Here is a 25,523-nt window from a genome sequence, read left to right as displayed (position 1 = left end):
CCAGAAACAACTGCTTGCCAAAGGTTCCTAGGTCAGCACTGAATGTGTGATAACTGGCATTGGAGGAATGAACACGCTATTGTGGCTGTTTGAGTGATGCATCCAAACTGATGCATGTTTGCTAAAATAGGTGTGAAGAGGTGAAGGTTCTAGTTTAGTCCTTTGGTTCACTTCATTCATCTAAACAGGTTACAGAAAATGATGATTAACTGTTTTTCATCATGTTTATTGCAATCTTTGTCATGGATCCACCAGATGAAGGAATATAATGAGCAATGGAAAATAAATCATTTCATTGACTATTAAAGACACAGTGGAAGTGAATTATAGATTGTTTTAATAAAAATATGAATGATTTCCATCATAGCTGAGTTACAATAAAAAGAAAATCACCATTCTGCTTCTTTTTGAGAAGCAACAAAGAAATACAAGCTCTGAAAATGATTCAAACGATCAAATCAAGCTACAAAGATCATTTTACAAATGACACTGCATGACAGAAACATGTCATCATCTTTGGAGAAACAAGCAGAAACTTTTTAACGTCAGGAAAATTCAGCAGAAGTGAGATTTTAACAAGGAGCAAAGGAAGAAAAGTTGGTGAGAAAGCAGTGAGTCAGCATGTGTTCAGTTGGTGGACGGTCCCTTGGTTCTGAGGCTCATCAGCAGAGAGAGTCCACAGCAGTACACCAGACTCTTCACTATCAGCACTGTGTAGAGCAGGAGGAGCAGCTTCACCCTGCACTGAGACTGGAAGGACACTGACAGACACACAGAGACACAGAGAGCTCAGAAATCTACCAATCCAGCTGATGAGGAGCTGAAGCTGATCATGTATTTGTCAGCAGGTGATCTTACAGTCAGCTTGCTGCAGAGCTGCCAGGTCTGGTCTCTCTGGAGGACAGGCTGCTGGAGCTGGAAGCTCTGAAACAGAAAAGGAGTCAAATGTTTGGAGTTGCAGAGAGAAATGTCCGTCCTCTGCTCCTCTGCTCTCTTTGACAGCGTCTCCACATGAAGCTGAATCTCTGCTGAACACAGTCACCAAGCCTTCATTACCTTGTTGTGTTTGGGCCTCCACTCTTCCCCCCTCATGCTGGACAGAGCAGTGGTATTTATAGGGGATGACAGGGTCCCCATCCACCAGTAAGATGGAGGTGGTGCGTCCCGGCTCTCTGAGCTCCAGCTGCTCTCCCTCAGCAGGGAGCAGATCCTCCAGATCACCGTCCTTCTTCTGTCTTTTCCAGGAGATCTTGACCTCAGGAGGAAACATGCCTGAGGCCAGACACAGCAGGGAGCTCTTCCCCTCCAGGTGGGCTCTGGATGCTGCTGGGTACACGCTCACCACAGGCTCCTTCAGCTGCTCCTCTGAAGCTTGACAGCAGCAACAAGCAGCACAGACACACATTCACACAGTCAGCAGCAGCTTCCAGCACTGCACTGCATTCAGTCTGATCCTGGAAACTACATGGACTCTGATCACTAAACTACTCATCAATGCAGCACAAAGTTCCCTGCAGACACTGGATCCACCTTCACATCAAACACCAACTCATGGCAGCTTCAGCAGAGCTGATTCTTTGGAAGGAACTCTGCTCTAACTGGAGGACATTTCTGGCTCCTCTCCCACCTCCAGTTACTTCACTGGATGAAGAAAACATGTTGGAAGCAGAAATGCTCCAGACACAGAGACACACCTACAGCTGATGTTAAAGTCAGACTTCTTCTCCACAATCTTCATGGTTCTGATGTTATTTTCTATCTGCTGAGCCTGCTGGGCCTCATGGAGCTCAGCTGAATAGACAGGAACCAGTAGATATCCTCACTGGAAGGACTTTGGACTGTTCTTGGCCTGAACTGGGCTCCAGTGGGGAGAAGGTTGTGGGTTTGATTCCAGCTTCCTCATGTGGCCCTGAGCAAGGCACTAAGCCCCAGGTTGCCTAGCGATGTGGGTGAATGAATGAGTGCGTTAGTGAGTGTGACTGGGTGAACGTGGCTCTAGTGTAAAGAGCTTTGAGTGGTCGGTATGAGGAGAAAAGTTCTGGAGAAATTCACTCCATTTCCCATTCTAACATCTAGATACAGTCAGATTTAATTAACTGTTTAATGGCTGAAAACCTGAAAAAAATATTGTTCTTAAAACTTTATAAAGATTCAATAAAACTTTTTATTTAAAATTTTATATTTCTTTTTTAAGGTTTTTCCAGCACTGGTGGCTCATTTTCTTTGTACAGTGGGCTGACAGGAAAGGGGGTACGAGAGAGGAGGAGAGACATGCAGCAAAGGTCGGGTCGGCCACGTCCAGGACTAAGGCCTCCGTACATGGGTCGTGCGTGCTAACCACTGTGCCACCGAATCACGCCAATTTTATATTTCTATCTTTCTGATTTCATCGTTTCACAAATTAAATCAGAGGTTTTGATCCAACAGTTACTCAGAATATGAGTCCTTTGAGTTTTGCTCAAGTTATCAATAAATACGCAGAAAATGGCAAATAGATTTTATCTTATGGGCGACTGTGGCTTCAGATGCAGGAGTTTCCCTCCAACTGAAGGGTTGTCGGTTCAGGTCCCAAGCTTTCAACGTTGCCGTGTCCTTGTGCAAAACACTTGTGCTGCATTGACTTCTGATGGTGGTCAGAGGGTACGGCGGCGCAAAAATGAAACTAGGCAAAGAACAGCAGGACTGAGCCACATCCACATCCTGTTTAATGCTGCTATGTTTCAGAAACACAACATTTAGACACAGTTAATAAACCGGAACATTTTAGGCCATTGTTTGATATTTTTATAGAAGAAAACCTGAAAGACTTTGAATGTTTTGGATCTTCAACGGCTTATTGATTCATTTTCTTTAGAAATCAGATCCCTGTGCTTCTTTTATTCCAATATTGCTAGATTAGTTAACTGTTGATCAGATAAAGCTGAAAAATATAGTTTTAAAATTCTTATTTTAACATAATATATAACATTTTGTTTCCGTCTAGAACTTTAAAACTGACATCTTTTGTCCGCCATGAGAAGAACTTTGGAGGCCGCTGCTTTAGACAATAACAGCCTTTAAGCAGGAATTAAACAGACGCTTTATTAAGCCCACATTTCTCTATTAACATATTTTTATTCTTAAGATAATTTTTATAATTTTACTTGAATTTTCAGATCATTTTAAATTTCTGTCTGATTCTGTAAATTCAACAAAATGAATTCAGAGGTTCATTTCTTTGTGACTCTACCCTCCTCTGAGCTTCACTAACATCATCAATAAATCAGCAGAAAATGGAAAATTACATTTTTACCCAATTTTCTTTACTTCATTTTCATAGTGAAATTTACCAATAAATACATAAATTGATATAAATTTTCTTTTAGACATTTAATTCAAGTAAAAAATACTTTTCTTGCTCAAACCACAAAAACTGTACCATTTATTTTTAGCACTAATTCTGACATTTATGTCACTTTAAGCATTATGTTGATTTCTAAATTCATATTTTCATAAGTATTGTTTTGTAACAGTTACCAAACTTTTCTGTTTTTAATAAAAGTAGATTTTAAATGAAAACAGCATCTTAATCATTTAGCAGTTTTTCATGTATCAAATCTCTTAACTGTAATATTTCTGTGGAACATCTTTTCTCTATCAGACAGAAAGCAGACAGAGCAAAGGAAGCTCTGCAGTAAACGGGCCGGGCTCCGAGTTCTGACCCAGAACAGCTGCATCAAGGAGCAACAGTGTGAGAACATGGAGCAGCTGCTCTACCCACTGATCCACCCTGCAGCCACGCTGAACACTGGTTAAAACTAGGAGGGAAAATCATTGGATTCATGGCAGGAAAATGTTTCTGTTGCTCCACTCTGAACTTAAAACCAGGCTCAGAAACTTTGGAGCTTTGAACTCATTGAAACATATTTACATCTCTGCTGATCAGAAAACATTGAGGGTTTATTACCAGGTTTACTTTACAACCTTTGGAAGTTAAATGTTGGATTTATTCACATAGATTTTTAATCCTTTTCTAAATAAATTATATTTTATTTGATGCATTTTCAGCCGATTAAACAGGATTATTAAAATGATCAAATAATTAGTTTAAAATCCTGAAGCAGCAGAAAGTGACTTTAAACACATTTTAACTTCAACAATCAAACAATAAATGTTGGTTCTTACCTGTTACATACAGTTTGGTTCCAGAACCAAAGAGGTATTCATTCACAGTGAGAAAGACTGCTACAAAAACCTGTCTGCTGTTTTCTGCTCTGATTATTTTCAGTTTTTCTCTCTCAGCTACATGTAACACTGAGGTTTAGCAGTTAGTGAATCTATAAAGAATATTTTACAGTAATTAGACTTTTATCAACAATATTAGCAGATATTACAGGGTTAGAGTTACTGAAAGGTTTCAGATATTATTCTCCAATATCTGTAAAAATATCAACATTAATTTTCTAAAGTTGTTCAGATACTTTTTAACATGTTTTCCATCAATTATTGATATTTTCATGATGAATTCTCTCCTAATGATAAAAACTAACATGTAAATCCTGAAGCAGCAGAAAGTGACTTTAAACACATTTTAACTTCTACAATCAAACAATAAATGTTGGTTCTTACCTGTTCCATCCAGTTTGGTTCCAGAACCAAAGATGTGGTTCCAGTATCCTCCACACAGTGAGAAAGACTGCTAGAAAAGCTGTCTGCTGCTGAATGGGTCAGCTGAGGTGAAGCGGTCCAAATGATGAAGCAGGATCAGATTTCAGCTCCATGATGTGTTTCTCTAATGTTCACATCAACATGACTGTCTCTTCTTCTCTTTTCTTTTAGCCGCACTAGCAGCATGGTTCTGGTGTTGGTGTCAGTCAGTGGGTCGCTCCACTACTTTAGTCCACATGGACTGGATCTGGGAGTTAGTTCAGATCTTCATGTTGTCCTCAGGATCAACTGGAATCAAGTTTGCTGCTTCTTCATGATTGGATGCAGATTTCAAAAGTGTCTGAATGAGAACAGAACAGTCCTGTAATCTGAGCTGATGTTCAGCAGATCATAGCTGAACTGTCTTGGAGAAGCTGCTCTGAGCTCCTGTCTGGATCCTTGGCAGAACCATCAGAAATGTGAATCTCTGAAGATCCAAAGTAGGTCTGAAGGAAGCTCTGCAGACATCATGTATGAAAGCTCTCATCTATCCCAGTGTGTTTCCTTGTCTGTTGGGACGTCGTCTTGCTGAAAGTCTTCAGTGTGTTCAGTCTGAGCTGCAGCTGCTGAAATCTCCTGTGATCATGAACGCTGCATGGTGGTCTGTGGTTTCCTGGATGCTGATGGTGTCATGAAGCAGAGTGAGAGCTGAGTCTGAGTTGGGAACCATCCTGAGTTCTTTGATCAAACTACCAATGAATGATCATCAACTAACAATGCAGGTCAGGTCTGCCAGATGTGGGATTTAGACTAGTTTACAAAAACACTTCAATGTTCATGTAGAGATAAACACTGATTAGAGATTCATTAACAATCTGACTTCCTATCAGTAAATGTGATTCTGATTTATCTACCAGCACAGATTTTAACTATTGGAGTAAAATCAGCATAAAAGCTTCTAGAATGACCAAAAACACCAACTTTCAGCTGATAGAAAACAAAATCCTTCATAGAAAACTAATCAGGACAAAGACCTGACCTTTGTGTTGTTACATTCTCATGGTGATACGCTCATACCTGTAGTGTCTTACTTTTAAGGGTTAAAGAGGACCCGTGTAAACAACAGTTCCCCCATATTCTTATTTTTTGTTTTTATTATATTGTGTAGTTGGATGTGTGTGTATAAAGAGAAAACTGTAACTTGAGCGTGTAACAAAATTAATTTCCCTCTGGGATTATTAAACTATTTCTGATTCTATTGCTATTCTGATGCTATTTTGAACCATGAAATTATCATGTCTCAAACAGGGGGAGTTATGATGAATATGGTATAGGTACACACACAGGTGTGTAACTACTACTGCTTTTAAAATTTTTGCATGTCTCACATGTTGTGAATACAATTCACAAGCAAATCAGAAAACTAAGTGAGGACAGGTGCCAAGAGGTACAGCTCCAGTTGAAATAATTAGCATGGACTACATTGAGCTGACCCCAAGTGGACAGTACAAGTACTGCCTAGTCCTAGTGGACAATGTTTCTAAATGGGTAGAAATTGTTTCCACAAAACATGTCAATGCACTGACAGTAGCAAAAGGGTTGTGTAAACATATCATACCTGAACATGGTATCCAAAAAATCTTATAAAGTGATAATGGAACACATTTTGTGAATGAAGTGGTATCAGTAATGTCTAAACATTTAAACATAACCTTAAAACATCAATGTTCCTACCATCCACAGAGTGCAAGATTGGTGGAACGAGCTAATGGAGAGGTTAAGAACAGATTGAGAAAATTCATGGCAGAAACAGGAAAGCCATGACCAGAGTGTTTGCATTTAGTAAAATTACTCATGAGGATTGTTCCAACATCTGATGGTTTGGCCTCTTTTGAAATGGTGAATGGGAGACCTTTTGTTCTACCTTTATGGGAAGGACAGCCATGGGCAGAAAAAGAAAAAGAGCATTGACCCATTAACTAAGTGAATTCTGAAACTGTTCAAATACGGAACTGTTCAAAGAACATGTAATCTGCCCAGAGCTCCTTTTTGTTTCCCCACAGGAAGGCCTGAAGCCTGGAGACCGAGAGCTGATTAAAATCATCAAAGGGAAGAGTTGGGAAGCTCCGAGGTGGGAAGGACCCTACATAGTGCAACTAACAACCCCCACCACTGTGAAGATCCAGGAGAGAAACACTTGGATCCACCAGAGTCATTGTAAACTGATTAAAAAATTTTCCTCAGCAAAAAAGCCCAGTTACTTTCACAGGGACCCCACGACTAAGGTATAGATCTGTGGTGAAATCCAGCTTCAAAGGCGTTTGGTTTTTTAGGACCAATCGTCTCAACGCTGGTGAAGAAACCAACCTAACCCAGTCTTTTAGAGTCCGGTTAGTGGGTGTTTCCTTGGACGGACTGGCGAAGATCTGAAAAACCAAAGTGGTTTTGCTTCCTTTTAATATTGTTGTGTTTTGCATATTAAACTTTGATTACTGAATTCCCTATCTGCAATGCATTCATGATGTATGTAGTGAAAATCTTTTTAGAAGTGCTATATGCTGATGTTTTTATGTATAAGAGGGGGGAAATGTTAGAGTGATAATTATAAAATTATTGTGTGGACATATGAAACATTGAAAGAAAGAAGATGCTACATTTCTATCCTGTGATTCAACCAGATGGGTCATAAACTTTTATGACCTCCAGTAGGTCATGAGGCAGAATCACACGGTTGTGTGACTTCCATCCAGCCAGATGGTCAATTCACACTATCTTATTACCTGCATCCTCCCAGATAATCATTACTGGGTCTTCTGTTTAAGGCCCTCCCTATGATGTTGTAAACTGTTAATAAAAGGCTTTGCTATGAAGGGATCTGGGTGAGAAGGTGCTGGTTTCTGAGCCAGCAGCTTTTCACCCCTTTGCAGAGGTTCACTTTTCTAAATCCCTAAGTCTGTGTTTGATCATTTCCTCTTAATCTTTTAAACTCACATTTCTCTGGATTAAAACCCAACAATGTTCCAGATGGGTTTCTGACTTAGCATCACATGTCCAAACTGCATGGAGATCTAGCTGATGAATATCTATGTTCTCTGGTTCTGTCCAGCTGTCTATGACTTCTGGCTAAAACTATGTGAAGACTGATCAACATGCCTAGAATATACAGGAACAATCTGCCTTCTTGGTGACATCACAGAGTGGATTAGTAAACTAATAGATACCAAAACTCTTCCTGCAGTTTTTAGCTCTGCAATAAACATCAAACTAATGAAACAGAATAAAATCAGTTTAAATGTTGTATATTAAGTGCTGTGGTGTTTCCTTGTCTTGTTGCTGTGGTAACCAGCCATCAGGGTGACGGCTGAGGGCAGCTAGGGTCTACCAAGATGGAGGATGGCAGGCGTGGTGATGTCACATCTGGATCTGGTGACTCAGTTACCAACAAACAGTGTCTGCAGCATTAGCTAGAAGCCCCTCTAGGTCCCACTGATAATAATATTAGTGTGTGAATCAGAGTGACGGTTTCCAAAGGCCAACACAGCAGAGCTGATCAGAGTCATGGTGACTTCCAGCTCTGCTACCAGCAGCTGCTGGACAGAGTTTTACAGGCTTAAAATTTACTCCAATGCAATCCCTCACACTAAGCAGGCTTGTAGCGACAGTGGAGAGGAAAAACTCCCTTTTAACAAAAAGAACCTCCAGCAGAACCAGGCTCAGTGTGAGCGGCCATCTGCACAGGCCAACTGGGGTTCAAGGAAACAGAAGCAGAGACACAAAAAGCAGCTGTAAAATGCGGCCCCGTCCAGGAAACACACAGCCAGGCAGACGAGCTCCGAGCCAGCTCCCATGTCAGAGGATCAAGAGAGCACATCCAGCCAGTCACTGGGAAACAGGCCGATCTCCAGCATCTATAAACAAGGGTGTTGATGGAAGCAGCACAGCTGATATTTCTCTCCAGGATGGAGTCACAGCCAAACAGGAAGAGACCAGATGAAGCTACTATGAGAAAAAGCAGAGAGAGCAGAACGTTAGAGATTGAACTAACAGATTCTGCAGAGTGGGAGAATAGAGATAGAATGAAGCAGAAATCTAAGCCTATAGCAGCATAACTATAGAGATAGCTCAGGATAACCTGAGCCACTCTAACTATAAGCTTTATAAAAAAGGAAAGTTTTAAGTCTAGCCTTAAAAGTAGACAGAGTGTCTGCCTCACGGACTAAAACTGGTAGTTGGTTCCACAGGAGAGGAGCCTGATAACTAAAAGATCTGCCTCCCATTCTACTTTAAGAAATTCTAGGAACCACTAGTAAACCTGCAGATTGAGAGCGAAGTGCTCTGTTAGGAACATAAGGAACAATCAGATCTCTGATATCAGATGGAGCTTGGCCATTTAAGGCTTTATATGTGAGAAGGAGGATTTTAAATTCTATTCTGGATTTAACAGGAAGCCAATGAAGAGAAGCTAGGATAGGAGAGATATGATCTCTCTTTTTAATTTTCATCAGAACTCTGGCTGCAGCATTTTGGATCAGCTGAAGGCTTTTAACTACAGTTTGTGGACTTCCTGATAGTAAAGAATTACAATAGTCCAGCCTTGAAGTAACAAATGCATGGACTAGTTTCTCAGCATCACCCCTGGACAGGAGATTTCTCATTTTTGCAATATTCCCCAGATGAAAAAGGAAATTCTAGAAACTTCTTTGATATGGGATTTAAATGACAGGTCCTGATCAAAAACAACACCAAGATTTTTTACTTTATTATCTGAAATCAGTTTAATCCCATCCAAATGAAGTGACTGACTAATCAGCTTATTTTTCAAAGACTCTGGTCCAAAGACTATAACTTCTGTTTTGTCTGCATTCAGAAGCAGAAAGTTAAGAGTCATCCAGGTTTTTATGTCTTCAAGACATGTCTGTAATTTATGTAATGGGTTAGCTTCATCTGGATTTATAGACAGATATAGCTGGGTATCATCAGCATAACAGTGAAAATTAATCCCATGCTGTCTAATAACTCTACCAATTGGGAGCATGTATAAAGTAAAGAGAATTGGTCCTAGCACTGATCCCTGTGGTACTCCACAGGTAACCTTTGAGCGTGTTGAAGATCTATCATTAACATGAACAAACTGAATTCGATCAGATAGATAAGATTTAAACCAGTCTAGTGCTGTTCCTTTAATTCCAACAAAATATTCAAGTCTTTCTAAAAGAATATTATGGTCAACTGTATCAAATGCAACACTGAGATCCAACAGGACGAGCACAGATACAAGTCCATTATCTGAGGCCATGAGAATATCATTAGCGACTTTCAGCAGAGCGGTTTCAGTGCTATATTGAGCTCTAAAGCCAGACTGGACCTAACATAGATGTTGAGGTCTTAGATGAATAGTTTTGCCAACTCTGAAAGTTCAAATGGATCAAAGCAGTCTAAAGCCGGTTCAGATTCCATGACTACCTCAGATGCTGCCCAACCCTCCAGAGACAAACCAATCGTGGATAGAGGAGTGCTAATGATCTTATTTATAAAGTGGAATGGACGGTTCAACTAAGCTATGGTTCTGGTGTCATGATTTTTATCTAAGGTCTGACCCCAAGATGCAGAAAACCAAACAGAGAGACCATGGAAAAGTTTAACAGGTTTATTTAGAGTATGGTGATGACGCAAGTACAGCTCAGTGTAGAAGGGGATGAGCCCCGTGTTGCTCTGGACACTGCTCAACGGGAACTGGAAGGTGAGGGGAAGTCATTGCGGTTAGTTCAGGCTCAGTGGGAAATTTGAATCTTAGGTTTGAATTGGAGGAAAAAGGTTGCAGTCTCACTTCTCCAGGGAAAGGTGTCCTTTATGGAATCCAGAGTGAGAGGATTTTACCAGAGAGTGGCTTGCTTGGGGATGGGTGGACTGGGTTACTCAGACTGCGGTTGTTCCTTGGTGAAAGGAGAAGCTTACTGCCACTCTGATTTCCTGCGGTGCTTGAAGAGGCTGCGGCGCTGATGAAACCTTTGCTTGGAGTGAAGCTCAAACGACGTCTTGGGGAAAGTGGGTCCAAACTTCATGTTTGGGACCCCCAGCTCAGTTAGAAGCTCAGTACTTCTTGGGGAAGGTGGGTCCAAACTTCCTGTTTGGAACCCCAGCTCAGTTAGAAGCTCAGTTGAACCTTCCAGAGAGAGAAGGACCGAACAAATCCAGTTTGCAGGATGACTTCCCTGTATTGGCAAACACTCTGGCGTCGAAGTAGAGGCAATCAGCAGCTTAAGAACACTCCACAGGTAATGAGGCAATGAGCTGCAGGTGTGCCGGGACAACCAATGAGGACGGGGCACCACCTGGTGGAGGAGGAAAGGAAACACAAAAACAAACCACACAAACTGGATTCCTGACATCTGGGTGACCTTGGCAACTGTATTAAAAAAAATCTAGGATTATTCTTATTCTCTGGCTTCTCAGGCACTTTTGTAGGACAGCTACGTGGGGGGCCTACTTTAACTCCTGGATGTTCAACAGCCTGAAGCCTAGATTCTAACTCTGCATCAACTGGTTTTCTTTAGATAAAAAAACTTTTAATGAATTTGTAAAGTAAAGTGTCGTGACATGACGTGTGTTGTGAATCGGCGCTATATAAATAAATTGAATTGAATTGATGGGAGGAGACCAAGAGGAGGTCAACAAGTTAGATTTGATTTTAACAGATTGGATAATGATATTTCCTCCCACCTTTCCCTCCAATACCTATCTGGGGGTCATCAAACCCTCAACTGCTCCTCAGCTTCTCTTCCTCTTCACTTAGACCCCTTCTACTTCTACCACCATTGTTGTTTTCTAACATCTCAGAGCCTCTGATCACCATCACCATGTGAGGATTGAGCTCCACGTTCTATGTCCAGGAACTGAGGCAGCCCCAGATGGTTCAAGCCATAGACTCCCTAAAGGATGAGCCCCCCAGCTGTGTGATGATTTCAGTATCAGCCTACTTATGATGGCTGTTTCTGCTCTGACTGTTAGTGCTGCCAAACAACAACCACCCAAACTCACACATTGATTACAGACCTGTGGTCTTGACATTACATTCAATGAAATAACTAGAAAGACCGGTTCTAAAGCAGCTCCAGTCAATGGTGAAACCATATTTGGACCCTTTCAGTGCCCTGAAAACAGCAATTATCACACCCATCTTAAAAAAGAACATCTTGGACCAACTGCTACTGCAGAACTAGAGGCCCATTTTAAATCCCCCCTTCATCAGTAAGATTAATGAAAAAGCAGCTAACCACCTTCCTAACAATGACCAGCTGCTGCTTATAAATGCAGACTGTGAAAGAGCCACAGTGCTGGTATTACTGGACCTTAGTGCATCATTCAACACTGTTGATCGTTCCATTTTATTAGAGCTCCTGGGAAACTGGATCAACTTTCTAGTAAAGCACTGGACTGCTTTAACACCTACTGGAAGGACAGGAACTTTTTTAGTCAGTAACTTTACATCAACGGCCAAAAAATCTAATGTGTTGTTCCCCAAGGGTCCACCTTAGGGCCCCTGTTATTCAATGTCTCCCTGCTGCCCCTAACTCAGACCTTAATAAACAGCAACATAAGTTACTATAACTGTACAGACGACACACAGCTGTACATTACAATGTCACCAGGTAACCATGAACCCATTCCAGCTCTGGGTAAATGCATGGAAGAAATCAATACATAAATGTGCCAAACTTTGATATTGCTGCTGCCTGCATCCTCACCAAGACTAACCAGAACATAGAGAAGCAATGTTTAGTTCTTATGCTTCACTAATCTGGAATAAATAAATAAAAGTGCTGAAACCCTCAGCTGCTTTAAATCGTGATTATAACAGTTATTTAGAAAGACCTTTGAATGAGCTATCTGAACATTATTAGTTAAGTTTCCAGTTAAATTTAGTTTCATGTTATCTTTAAAGAACGAATATTCTTTTAAATATAAGCTGCTTATTTCACTTTGTCACTTTTTGTTCTCTTGAACTATTTGTATTCCCTCTGAATGCTGGTGAAGATTCTCAGTCATCCAGGTCATAGTCAATCCAAATAAGTTATTTTTGACAGCATCAATCGTAAGTAAACTGTATATTTGTGAAGATAAATAATTACCCTTTAGCACAGCTTAATGGGGTTCTTAGCTGAGGTTCTGAATGACCACAGGTGGGCTGCGATCTTTTTTACATAATGCTTACAAAGGTGGCTTCATCATATGACAACTGGAAAAGGTTTTGAAGGCCATGCACACCCTTTTCCATAATATACCTGCAAGAAGGGAGAACTTTACAGTTCTTACCAAAACCACACAATTTCCACTGCCATTCTGTGGCCACCAGTGGCTTGAAAACATGGCAGCTGTGGAGAGGGCGTTAGAAGTGTGGTCTTCATTGTCCTTATACATAGATGCAGTCAGGACCCAGAAGCTGCCAAATCCAGGAACCTTTTCCTATGAAACCCTCGAATGAGCACTAAAAGATGCTCTCATAATGGCCAAACTTTACTTCTACATGTCTGTCATCAGGACCTTCAGTAGCTTCCTGACCAAATACCAGAAAGATCAGCCAATGATGCCGATCCTTGTGAGCAACTTGGCAGAATTAATGATGCTAATTGTTTTCCACTAAGGGGAAAAACATTTTTGATCACCATGGTCGTATTTATTTGGGTTAAATTTCTATCTTTTCTCATCACAGTGTATTTTCAGACGTTTCATCAAGCGGGACGTGCTTCAAGAAACCAGTCCACTCCAGTTGGTCCGACTGGATGTTGGTGACAAAAAGAATTGGGTCCAACCTCGAGAAGTCAACATTGGCTTGGGTGCAGAATCAACCCTAAAGGTAGTGTTTGAAGTCATTCTTAAAAACAGTAGCAGGAGGCAGAAAATGTATTTACGAGTTCTTCCACGAGTCGTTCTAATCTTCCCTGTCAGGAACTCCAAAGACAGAAAAAGATAGAGGAACTCCCAGTCCTAGAGTTTAAGAGGAACTGCATCAATATAATGTCATCCATCCTTCAGAAAGGGCAGGACAAGAGCCCCTTAAAATATCCCACTTTGAGGCAGTTGACCTGTTTGGACCCCAGAAAGATGTTCTCTGATCCAGAAGGGAGCCAGAGCAAGATGAGAAAGCTTGTTCAGAGGTTTCTACACCATAAGCAGTTGCCAGGAGGTGTTTTAGCTGGTATGAGAAAGTACAGAAGTTTATTTCTTTCTGCATTCATTACAATTAATGAATGAGTGAATTTAATCTGCCTTGTTGCTGAAATCTGCTCTAGTCTACAAATCGACTGGAAAATATCTGTCTCTAAAGGCATAAGAGAATAAATTATGATTAATGAACCTCTTTCTTGTATAGGACTTGGTGTGACTATAAAACAAAGCATTAGCGTTTATTGATTTTTTTGCCTATCTTTGTATTGTTTCTTGCAGGTGACGTGGTTATACAGCAGTTCTTGGATTTTTTATCTGCTAAAGCTAGAAACGACACCTTCCTCTACTACCAGCCCTCTGTCACAAGGGTGGATGTCTTCCTCCATCATGCTTTCCAGAGCAAGAGCTTCACTGAGCTGTGGAGGTTTTGTAAGAAGCTTCTTCTCCTATCGCATGGTCAGGCAACAGTGGAGAGAGGCTTCTCAATAAACTAAGAGGTTGAAACTTGCAACCTGCAAGAAAAAACAATGGTCACCCAGCGCCTGATCTGTGACTATGCCACAGTTTGTGGGGGCGTCCTCAAGGTCCCATCACTAGGGAGTTGCTTTCATCAGTTGCAGCAGCTAGGTCGAGGTACAGGATTTACTTAGAGGAGGAAAAGAAAAAGAAACTGACTGATATTGCAACCCAGAACAGAAGGGCAGCTGCAGCGCGTATTGAGGAACTTAAGAAGAAGAAAACGGTTCTGTCTGCGGTGGCAAAAGTTCTCTTGGATGATGCAGATAAACTGGCTACACAAGCCGAGAGCACGGCTGGCACGGTGATGGCCCAACTTATCACCAAATCAAACATACTAAGAAAACAATACAAAGAAAGATGGCAGAGTAGCAACAGGTGGAGGGCGATCTGAAGAAGGCATGCAGTACCATGCCATAGCTGCAAAAAAGAGTTAGCTCTGGTTATGTTGTGGCTTTAAAACTGATTTGTTTGTTTTGTTCCCTGCTAAAACAAAGTTTGTGAATTCAGTTAAATTGTTGTTAAAATATATCTGTCATTTGTTTGTTTTTAACTTTCTTCCTATATGGAAAGTTTTTCAAAACTTGAAACATTGGTGCAATGTTTTATGTTAAAATAAACATTTGGGTAAAGTTGTTGCAAGCAAGTTTTCTTGTGTTTCTTGTGAAGTTGGTATTACATTTTTATTTCTAGTGGCATTAAAAAGTCTTAAAAGTCTTGAATTGAACTTGCCTTATGCTGTAGGAACCCTGGAGAGAGATGGATGAAGGAATAATGGCAGACGTGGTCTGGAGATGTACAGTACAGGTGTGTGTATTAAAAGGAGATTAGCTGAATGTTGTCATGATGGTTGATTGAACTTTTAAGAAGCATTTACACCATATGTTGCAGCTCTTGCCTCCATTGGTAGATTTCATTGAATGAATGAATGAATGTATCATAATTAAGATTTTTATTTATTTATTTTACTTCTGTAAAGTGAAACCACATCATTTACAGCTCTTGTGATTCATTTCACTGCTTGGCTTTTACTGGTCCTTTAATTTTGCTGCTCAGCTCTCAGTCAGCAGAACCTTGATCTCTGAACCAGGAAAGTTTTTCTTCTTCATTTTTGATGCCTTTTATTGTGAATGAACACCTCCTGAATTCCCTTTATATGGTATTATTGGGGCGCTAATTATGGAGATTTACATTTCTCATTAACAGGAGCTCATTTACCCACAGGTGACTTTTGACTTTTAACAGCACTTTATTTACACAATTCAAACATATATACAATTGACACACAACAAGTGTCAGTTAAAATCACTATTATAGTAAAACAAGTGTCAGTTAAAAATCATTAAATAATGAGCTTGTTTAAATGCAGTTCTCCATCATCTGACACAGTACATAAAATGTTTTTAAAACCCCACAACTGAATAAAATCCTCAATGTTCTGTGTGGCTCTGTGGAAGTGAAACTCAAGCCTGATCCTGGCTTTAAGGTTGCACTTCCACAGAGCCACGGCGTCAAGGTGAGGTCTCTCCTGCAGTCTGTCTCTACGGGACAAATAAATAGCCAGTTTAGCTTCACTGATTAAAAAAAGCGAGTTCACGAGTCTACGGAAACCGCGGCAGACCAAACCAGACGAAAGTGCGCATTCAGCTCGGCAAAGAACTCATGCTCTTCCTCAACACTGAAGTCCTCAGACATTTTTCTTTCATTGTTTCTTTCTTTGCACAGGTAAACAGTACATTTCTTCTTCTACGCTTGCATTATCGGCAGAGCAGACGCTGAATGCGCACTTTCGTCTGGTTTGGTCTGCCGCGTTTTCCATAGACTCGTGAATGCGCTTTTAGGAAATCCTATACACTACTGTTTATGCTCTAAAAACATTCTAAATGACTTTGTTTCGAGTAAATTATGGACGCTACCCACTCAGGACACTTGGAATACATTGGACGAGCAGTATGGAGGAATATTGACACGTTTTTTGTGGACTTTTATGGACCTTTCTGCCTCGGGCGCCATAGACCTCCATTATTTGAATGTCAGCAGACAGCAAGAAGCCTCCCAGATCTCCAGATGCATTTGAGATATCAAAAAAGTACTCCAGAGTGTTGTTCAGCATGGGGGTGAGTAGAAAATGAAGGCTAATCATGTTTTGGGTGTACTATTCCTTTAAACGTTCCCGTCGCGCTGCTTTAGCTGCTCAAAACGCGCTGCAGGACATTTTGCTGCACCTTGACGCGCGTCAACCATTGACTTTGCATGTAAACTCGCTGCTTCTGCTGCGCCTGCTGCGTCCGGTGTGAACGTCGTATAAAACTGCTGCTGCAGAAGAAGAACGCTGCTCCTTTCTGGTTTTGTAGCTCTATGATATCAGCAGAGCTGTCAAGTAACAAAGTACAAATACTTTGTTACTGTACTTAAGTACACTTTTTAGGTATCTATATGTAACCCACCAGTTAGGGTTCAAGTACTATTTTTGTTGTTTTCTACATACTTTTATTGATACTGGGTTTTATTTTGAAAACCGGAAGTTTTATTTTGATAATACAGGAAGTGCGATGCTTAGAAAAGTGCAACTAGCTTAACTTCGTTAATTGACTCACGGAGCCCTGCTCTTTCATTCACTCATTTTCGGTGCTCAAACTTTTGGTTGTGTCAGTTAATGGTGTTAACTTTGTAAAAATCCTGTCTAGAGCGTGGATGAGCACAGAGGGAGCGAAGTTAGTGGGTAAACACAACACCATCCCTTGGTAAGCTAGCTCTCACTTGTGTTAATTACTGTATGATCACATGTCATGTTGTTTCGATGATAGTGATTGAAAAACGTTATTTTGCACACTTTAAGTTAATTTACAGAGGATTTTGTTACAGTGGACATTTTATTTAATTATTGAACCAAATATCTGCAGTAAACCAGGTTTACTACAGTAAATTCATAGAAATTATAGATTTCATAGAAATTCATAATTATAGATTACATGAAAGGTATTTGATTGTAAATTGTTAATTTCATTGGTTAAAGACAGTAAAAATGTAATTTATCTTAATTCATGGAGCTGAAAGCAATGTATTTTGGTTTAAATATAAAAATATTTTTAAAAAGAGAGTTAAATAGAGATGTTGCATAAATGTTAAACAAAGTTTATGCATTTTACTTGAAGCATAATGTGCATTTCATTAATAAGGTAATTTATTGGTAAAAGTGTGACCAAATAATCACATTTCAATTTATGTTTTGTCTCTAATGGGTTAGAATGGAATTATTCTGACACGGTAATAATAAGCGAAAGTCACCAAAGTAATTGTTATCTGCTTGTTATAACTTTATACAGTTTAATATTCGGAAAATGTATTTATAGTTGTACAACACTTTGATTATAATGAACGAGATGGTCTTTTTGAGCTCAGGTCTTTTTTGATGAGTCCAAGAAAATTGAAGATTCCAGCCCTCATGTCCAGGAAGGCTGATTCTACGACCCATTGATGGCGAGCCTCCCCGCTTGAATCCAGTCTCCACACCACCATACGGCGGACCACCAATCTGTCTCTGGTATGATCGTGCCAGTCAACTGCCATTGATTGAACTAAGAGCAACCGCTCTCAGGAAGGAACAAAGGAAAATCATACTCTCTAAGAGACACTTTACTTTCTTAGTTAAAGGGCCCAAAGGTTACGTTATTATTATTGTGTGTTGTATTTTATGTTGCAGTGTTCTTTTTGGCAACTAAAATCTACAATAACTGCAACCACCTGTGTGTTTGGTTATTGCATCTCTCAGCTCCTCGTCTGTGACATGTACCAGGGTTCCCGGGGTCCTTAAAAAGTCTTAAAAGGCATTGAATTCTTCAAAATAAAACTAAGGCCTTAATTGGTATTAAAATGTCTTAAACCTTTCTCGGGTCTTAATTTTTAAAACATCATAAATAGGATTATTTTTATTACGATTTATTTTTGTAATCTAAATAAAACGTTAAAATTGACAATTTAAAAAAAAATAACGGCTCGCCATTATTGGTTCCTACCCGATAGCGGAACCAATAAAGCGTTGTTGCGGCCGGGACGTTTGGGAGATGTACCATTAACTTTTTGTCTGGAAAATATGAGCAAGTGTAAATGTAACGATAATTGTCTCCAGCCAAGAGTTTTCTCCATGGCTAAAACCAGGGAACAGACATGAGGCTCAGTGGATTTAGTGCAAGAAGTCATTCAAGCTCAGAACGATGGGAATTAAGGCAGTGGAGTCGCACATGCGAAGCACGAAACACAAAGCGTCAAAATGGAGTTACCGAGAAACAGCCGGTATTTCTCAGTTTAGTTCCACCCTTGTCTCTGCAACGCCTCCACTTATCACCAAAAAAAACATACTAAGAAAACCATACAAAGAAAAATAGCTGCAAAAAAGACTTAGCACTGGTTATGATGTGGCTTTAAAACTGATTTGTTTTGTTCCCTGCTAAAACAAAGTTTGAATTCAGTAAAATAATTGTTCAAATATATCTGTCATTTGTGTGTTTTTAGCTTTCTTCCTGTATGGGAAGCTTTTCAACATTTGAACCATTAGTGCAGTGGTTTATGTTAAAATAAACCTTTAGGGTTAAGTTGCCGCAAGCAGGTTTTTCTTGTTTCTTGTGAATTTGGTCTTAAATTTTTATTTCAAGTGGCATTAAAGTCTTGAATTTAACTTGCCTTATGCTGTAGGAACCCTGGTGTACATACCTTGAAGTGGGTTACATATACTTTACTCCATTACTTATTGTTCTTCCTACTTCTGACTTGTACTCATTACATTTTCACACCAGTATCTGTACTTTCTATTCCTTACATTTTTAAAACAAACGTTACTCGTTACTCTTGGCTTCGGTTTAATGCAGAGGTCACGGATTAGCGGACCGCGGTCCGGTGTTATGCTGAAAGAGTGCATGCCTGCTGAGATATGCATGCCGACGTTAGTTTTGAAACTGCAAAGCTTTGTCTTAAGCAGAAAATCAAACGTGCATCTACACAGCACAGCGTTCACAGACCAGTGTGATGCTTTCATTAGATTCACTAGTTTTCACTAGATGTGGATGGAGCCAATGATCTGCATAGGTTGGCGCACATGATGTGAAATAAATATTTATAACAATCAGCGGGGGCTGAATAAAGAAAATCATCAACCAGTAAAGGTCCAGAGACATTTTAATGATCTGTTACTTTAAGCAGAATTTAACACTGAAATAAAATGAGGTGTTTATGCATTAATGTTATACAATGATTTTTTAAATTTAAAAATAAAAAAATAGAAATTGCCAAACATAGCATGCCGTGCTATCTCAGAGGAGTTGAACCTTGTATGACTGTATTCCTGTATATCCATCAGTAGTTAAAGGTCAAAGGTCAGCAAATGCTCATTCTGCCTGTAAAACAATGACAGCGTAATTGTTGCTGTATGATCTGAAGCCTCATTTGGAGCTTTTAAACAGGCTTTGAAAAACTTTGATCATTTGATTCTGTAATATTATGGATTTTTTAGAATAAAAAGCTAGCAGATGTGCATAATAAAAAATAACAGAAATACAATTATAGAGCATTTAGTATTGTAAGAAAGACCACACTGTTTCTGAATAAATACATTATTGTCTGAGTTAAGTTCTGTTCAAATTATGTCTCTTTCCTTGTAAGTGTGAAATGTCCCATGCTCCTGAATGCACCATGGCTATCTGACGCTCATGAATGCATCACACTGGTCTGTGAACGCTGTGCTGTGTAGATGCACGTTTGATTTTCCGCTGCAGACAAAGCTTTGCAGTTTCCAAACTCCCGTCAGCATCACTGTTTATTGTTGTGTGTGAATAACAAGAGACTACAACAAATAAATCAGCCGTACCTCGGACAAAATCTTTGGATTTAATGTTGTTCATAACACCCGTACTTTTCTAAATGAATCTGCCAAATAAACACAAATTTCCCCCACGAGAGGAATATTTAAACGTTTTTATATCACTAATATAACAAGTAGCTCCATTGGTCATATTTTAATCCTCAGCGAAGCGCGCTCCCGTGATTGAGGATGCATATCTCAGCAGGCATGCACTTTTCAGCATAACACCGGACCGCGGTCCGCTAATCTGTGACCTCTGCATTAAACCGAAGCCAAGAGTAACGAGTAACGTTTGTTTTAAAAATGTAAGGAATAGAAAGTACAGATACTGGTGTGAAAATGTAATGAGTAGAAGTCAGAAGTAGGAAGAACAATAAGTAATGGAGTAAAGTATAGATACCTAAAAAGTTTACTTAAGTACAGTAACAAAGTATTTGTACTTCGTTACTTGACACCTCTGCTTATCCTGTAACTGTTACAATACAAATAAAATCATTAATTATGAAATAAATACAATAAAATAATGAAAGATTAGAAGACTAAAGGATTTCCCTGATCTCAGTGAGTCTCTGAGATGGAGGTGAAACCAGTGAACCTGGGCTGTGGTTTACTGCTCTCTTCTCGTCACAAACACTGTTTGACATCTGTTCATCTGGAGGTTTTTGTTCAGGCTGCAGGGATCATTTCTCACTGTGGGAACCAGACTTCCAACAGCCGCAGTAGTAGGAGGCTATATGTTCGATTTTAACAGGATTTAACTTCAGTGTACAGCTTTTCTGATTTCTCTCAGCTGAGAAATCATTTTGCTGAGGATGATTGAAAGGTTTATCTGTGCTACCATCACTGTAGATATAAAGAATTGGTCTGAATGTTTCATTTTCTTTCCTCTGGTACCAGTATATATAATCATCACACTGATCAGTTCCTCCACAGCTGAGGGAGACTCTGTCACCGACTCTCCTGGTCAGAGTTAAATCCTGACTCAGCTGTGTTGCCATGGCAGCCAGCGCTGTAGAGACACAGACAGACAGATGAAGGTTAGTGGGACAGTGTTTGTTCCAGGTGGACTTTGTTGGCTCCTGATTGGCTGGAAACACTCACCTGAACACAGACAGCACAGAGCAGCAGCTGGGAGGAAAAGCATTTTGTGCAGTGGTGTTTCCTCTGGTGAACCTGGGGAGAAGTGGTGCTCTGATGCAGCTGAGGCCAAACAAGGACGAGCTGCTAGATCAGACGAGGGCCACGTGGTTTCTAACAGCTCCTCAAAGCTCCCATCAGCCCCTGCAGCCCACAGATCAGACTGCTGCTGCTGATTGACAGCTCAGCTCCAGCTGCTGGATGGTTTCATCGTCTGGATTTGAATCTGACAGCAGATGGAAAAAATCTGCCTCACATGATGCAGAAACACTAAAAAACATTCATGTTCCCACAAACACATTCAGCTTGGAGCTGAATTTAGGAACACAGACTGTTATCTGTTATTGGACTGGAAATGATGGAAACAACCTGAAGATGGCGCTGCTGTGCTGCTTTAGAGACACAATAAAGAAGCTGAAATGGACTCAGACATGTTTCCTCCTGTGGTCCAGATCTCCTGGAAAAGACAGGAGAAGAACAGCCAACAGGAGCAGCGGCCCCCTGCTGAGGAGAGACAGGTGGAGGTCAGCGGGTCACAAAGTTCTGCCATGGTCCGGATGGTTAATGATGAGACTCTCTACAATTATGAAGACATCTGTGAAGTTAAGCATGAGGGCGGCAACGTGAGGAACCAAACATGGATCCAAGGTATGAAAAGCAGAAGATAAGTTGAGCAGAGATTCAGCTTCAGATGAAGACTGGAACATTTCACACTATGATTGAGCTGTTGGACTTCTTTGTCTTCCAGATCCTTCCACTCCTCCACCAGCAGAGAAACTCAGGAGTCAAGAGAAAAAGTTCACTTTTATTTCACAGATCACTGAATTGTTGAGCTCAGGTCCAGGAGGTGAGGTCTGAGAACAGGAGGTCAGGAACAAAACTGAAGAGAGGAAGATGATGGTGAGTCAAAGGAAGGATTGATGTGGAGTTAATCTTGTCAGAGGAAGTGAGCTTAGTGGAGAAAATGGCACCAAGGAAGAATGGTTGGATCCAGGGGGTTTGTCCTCTGATGGCTTCTTTCTTTGGATCTAATGGTTGAGGAGCAGTTGGGGCAGATGTCTGAGGGCAGACAGGTTCAGGTGAGCAACAGAAGCAGGAAGAGCTAAAGGTCCTGCCAGTCATGGTACCTTGTGGGGAACAAAGAGAAGGAAGTTAAGCTTTAGCTTAGAGCAACATGAAATGCAAAGAACAGAAACACAGAGAGCCAGAGGAACCACAGAGGATAACACTGCAGCATCTAATGATTGGCAGGCTGCTCTTCTTCCAAAGCTCCTGATGAGACTAACAAGGAGCAGGTGTGTGCAGAGGCAGCAGAGCTCAATCCAATAGCGCCCTCTAGTGGCCACCAACTGCTAGAAGAAAGAAAAAACAACCAAACACAAACTAACCTGGATCTTAACAAGGAGGTTCTGTTTTTGTCAGCGTTTGTTTGTCCGTCTGTCTGTTAGCAATAGAACTCAGATAGTTCTGGATGGATTTGGATCAAATGTTCAGACCAGGTGTGAATTAGGACAAAGAACAGAAGATTAGATTCTGGTGCTGATGTGAACCATCCTCTGGATTTGGTGGAGGTCTGAGCTCTCTGTCTGCTTTTATAGCTGCAATTCATTTCTTCTTGTTTTTCTATAGTTAATAAACTTTAAATAATGAGTGTTGCAGGTTTTCATTATTCACTCAGTAATATTTCACTCAACAATATCCTTCTTGTGTAAATATAAATAATGTAAATATAATGAAATAGAAATAAACATATTCTCCAACATCCAGATGTTTCTTATTAATAGAAAGTAAAAAGCCTCAGTCCCCCTGTGAACATCCAGGGGCAGGACATAGAGACTGTGGAGAGTTTCAGACACCTGGGTGTTCACCTCAACAATAAACTGAACTGGACCCATAACACCGACGCCCTGCAGAAGAAGGGCCAGAGCCGCCTCCACCTCCTGAGGAGACTGAGGTCCTTTGGAGTGAGCCAGCCTCTGCTTCAGACTTCCTATGACTCTGTGGTAGCCTCAGCTCTCCTCTACACTGTCGTCTGCTGGGCCCCTGGCAGCACAGAGCGGGACGGGAAGAAACTGAACAAGCTGGTCAGGAGGGCCACTTCTGTCCTGGGCTGCGCTCTGGACTCTGTGGAGGAGGTGGCTGAGAGGAGGGTGCTGGTGAAGCTCCCATCCATCATGGACACCACCTTCCACCCTCTGCAGCAGACTGTACCTCAATGTACATAAAATCACTTTGTTGTAAATAGGACGCCTTAAATCTCTCTTTTTAATTTTTACCTATTCATTGTTTATATTTGCTTAGTTTGTTTAGCCTGACTTTGTATAATTACTTCGTTGATTCACCTTTTCCTTCTTTTTCACCTCCTGTTGTTTATTAGAGCTGATTTAACAAGTGAATTTCTCCTTTGTGAGATCAATAAAGTCCTATCTTATCTCTCTTCCCTTCAAATGTATTTAAACCAGCTGAACATGGCTTCCTGCTATGCCTTCTATGGCCACCAGGTGGCAGGAGATCATTGAAAATGTAGCTCTTCATATGGATAAAAAAAAAAACATTTAATTTAAGTCCTGTTTGGTTCATGTTTTTTGTGGGAAGTAAAGAAGACAAGTTAGTTCTCTCTGTTAATCATTTTATTTATATACATATTAGACAAAATCTGCTGAGTCACACTTCAAATCATTGATTAATAGTAATTAATTGAATAAAGGTTATTAAATATGAGACATGTGGCCTAAGTTATAGTAAGTACGCTTTATTTCTATAGCACCTTTCAAAGACCAAAGCCACAAAGTGCTTCACTGCACAGTTTAAAGACATCAGAAAATAAACAATATAAAAGGCCAAGACAATAGGAAATCATAGGAGCCCAAAAGGTAGTTAATTAAAAGCCTGTACAAATAAATGGGTCTTAATTAAGCTCCTGAAGGTGACAAAGAGTCAATAGAGCTCAATGTGGGCAGAAGATCATTCCAAAGCCTGGGAGCAACAGCCTGAAAGGACCGGTCACCTCTGGTATGAAAACGAGTGAGTGGAACCTTCAACAGATACTTTTTACAGTGTCCTGTCTCACAACTGGAGCAGTTCGGCTATCGCCATATTGTTCTGCTTGATTTATGCATATACATTGCTTTATTATAATTATGCAGGGAGTTTTACAGATTATATGGACACTGCAATGTAAATAGGACAGAGAGAAAAAAAAACAACTCAGTCTCAGACCCAACTCAGAGCCCTCCCACCCCCTCTAATTCACCTAGCCACTACATACTCCTCCCTCCATCCTCCTTTGGGGAGAGCAGAAGTGACAGCCCCGCCACTGGCAGGCCACCCTGGCCCCGCAGCCGCCCCCCGCCAAGACCACAGACCAGGCGGCTCGCTCTTCCTCCAGGCCCCAGACTAGAGGCGGCAGCCGAAGAACACACTGTTAAAAAAGTAAATGGCAATTGTTGTTCTAACACACAATTGTATTGTAATTCGACTCAGAAATATAAATTTGACATCTAACAAATAAATACATGTTTGCCCGACTCAAATTCCCAGAAGTTGGTTTAACAAGGAGTTTTAAATCGCCTATACAAGATTTTTTAAGTTCCCTCAACTGTGAACTCATGGCCATGCGCACTGCTCATGTTCATGGACACGCCTACTACGGTACGGGGTTTCCTATCCCTTTCTTCAAGTGCACAGCCTTTTTCCCTCCATTTGAGAAGATTGGCGAACTTGAGATTTTCAGGTAGGCTAAGTTATTCATAGAACTTTTTTGTTCAAAGAAAGGAAGATTTGGTCGGTGAATTAACCAGAGTCGTATATTTAGTGTATTCCCGCGGGATGGGAGTCAACATAAATATCATGTGATTGGGACGGTACAGGACTAAATATCAACGGGAGCAGATGGGAGCGGGAGTAAACCAATAGCAGGTACAATAAACTAGGATCGATGCTTAAAAATAAAATAAAATAGAGAAAAAGAAATTGTAGGGTCGCCGCCGCTATTAAATCACAGAGCTGACTGGAAAGTTGCAAATATTAACAAACTTGGCGAGAGTTGAATGTAACGGTGTTAACATTCAGTACCTGCTTGTAAAACGTGTTTCCTGGAATCATTATCCAATGTGCAACAGTGTAATAATACGCCCAATAACTTAAAACTACTTTATTATTTTATTCAGTATTATTTGAACAGTTGTGTTATTTTTTCTGTTTTAACTCACTAACTGAACAACAT

At 40.5% G+C, this 25,523-nt stretch overlaps 1 protein-coding gene across 1 annotated transcript; it reads right to left on the bottom strand.

Annotated features, from left to right (window-relative positions):
* Window positions 1–320: 320 nt before the first annotated feature.
* Window positions 321–21,320, bottom strand: LOC119793696 (immunoglobulin lambda-1 light chain-like). Its single transcript, XM_038300925.1, has 6 exons — window positions 21,263–21,320; window positions 20,862–21,170; window positions 4,165–4,224; window positions 1,057–1,365; window positions 859–924; window positions 321–761 (listed from the first exon to the last, which is right to left on the bottom strand). The coding sequence occupies exons 1-6, from the start codon at window positions 21,303–21,305 to the stop codon at window positions 628–630; spliced, it is 921 nt and encodes a 306-aa protein (XP_038156853.1). The 5' UTR covers window positions 21,306–21,320; the 3' UTR covers window positions 321–627.
* Window positions 21,321–25,523: the final 4,203 nt, after the last annotated feature.

The sequence above is a fragment of the Cyprinodon tularosa genome, unplaced genomic scaffold (genome assembly GCF_016077235.1).
Source record: "Cyprinodon tularosa strain WSP-4 unplaced genomic scaffold, ASM1607723v1 ctg1122, whole genome shotgun sequence".
Taxonomy (NCBI): domain Eukaryota; kingdom Metazoa; phylum Chordata; class Actinopteri; order Cyprinodontiformes; family Cyprinodontidae; genus Cyprinodon; species Cyprinodon tularosa.
Note: the sequence above shows the minus strand (reverse complement) of the source record. Positions and strands in the feature narration are given on the sequence as shown.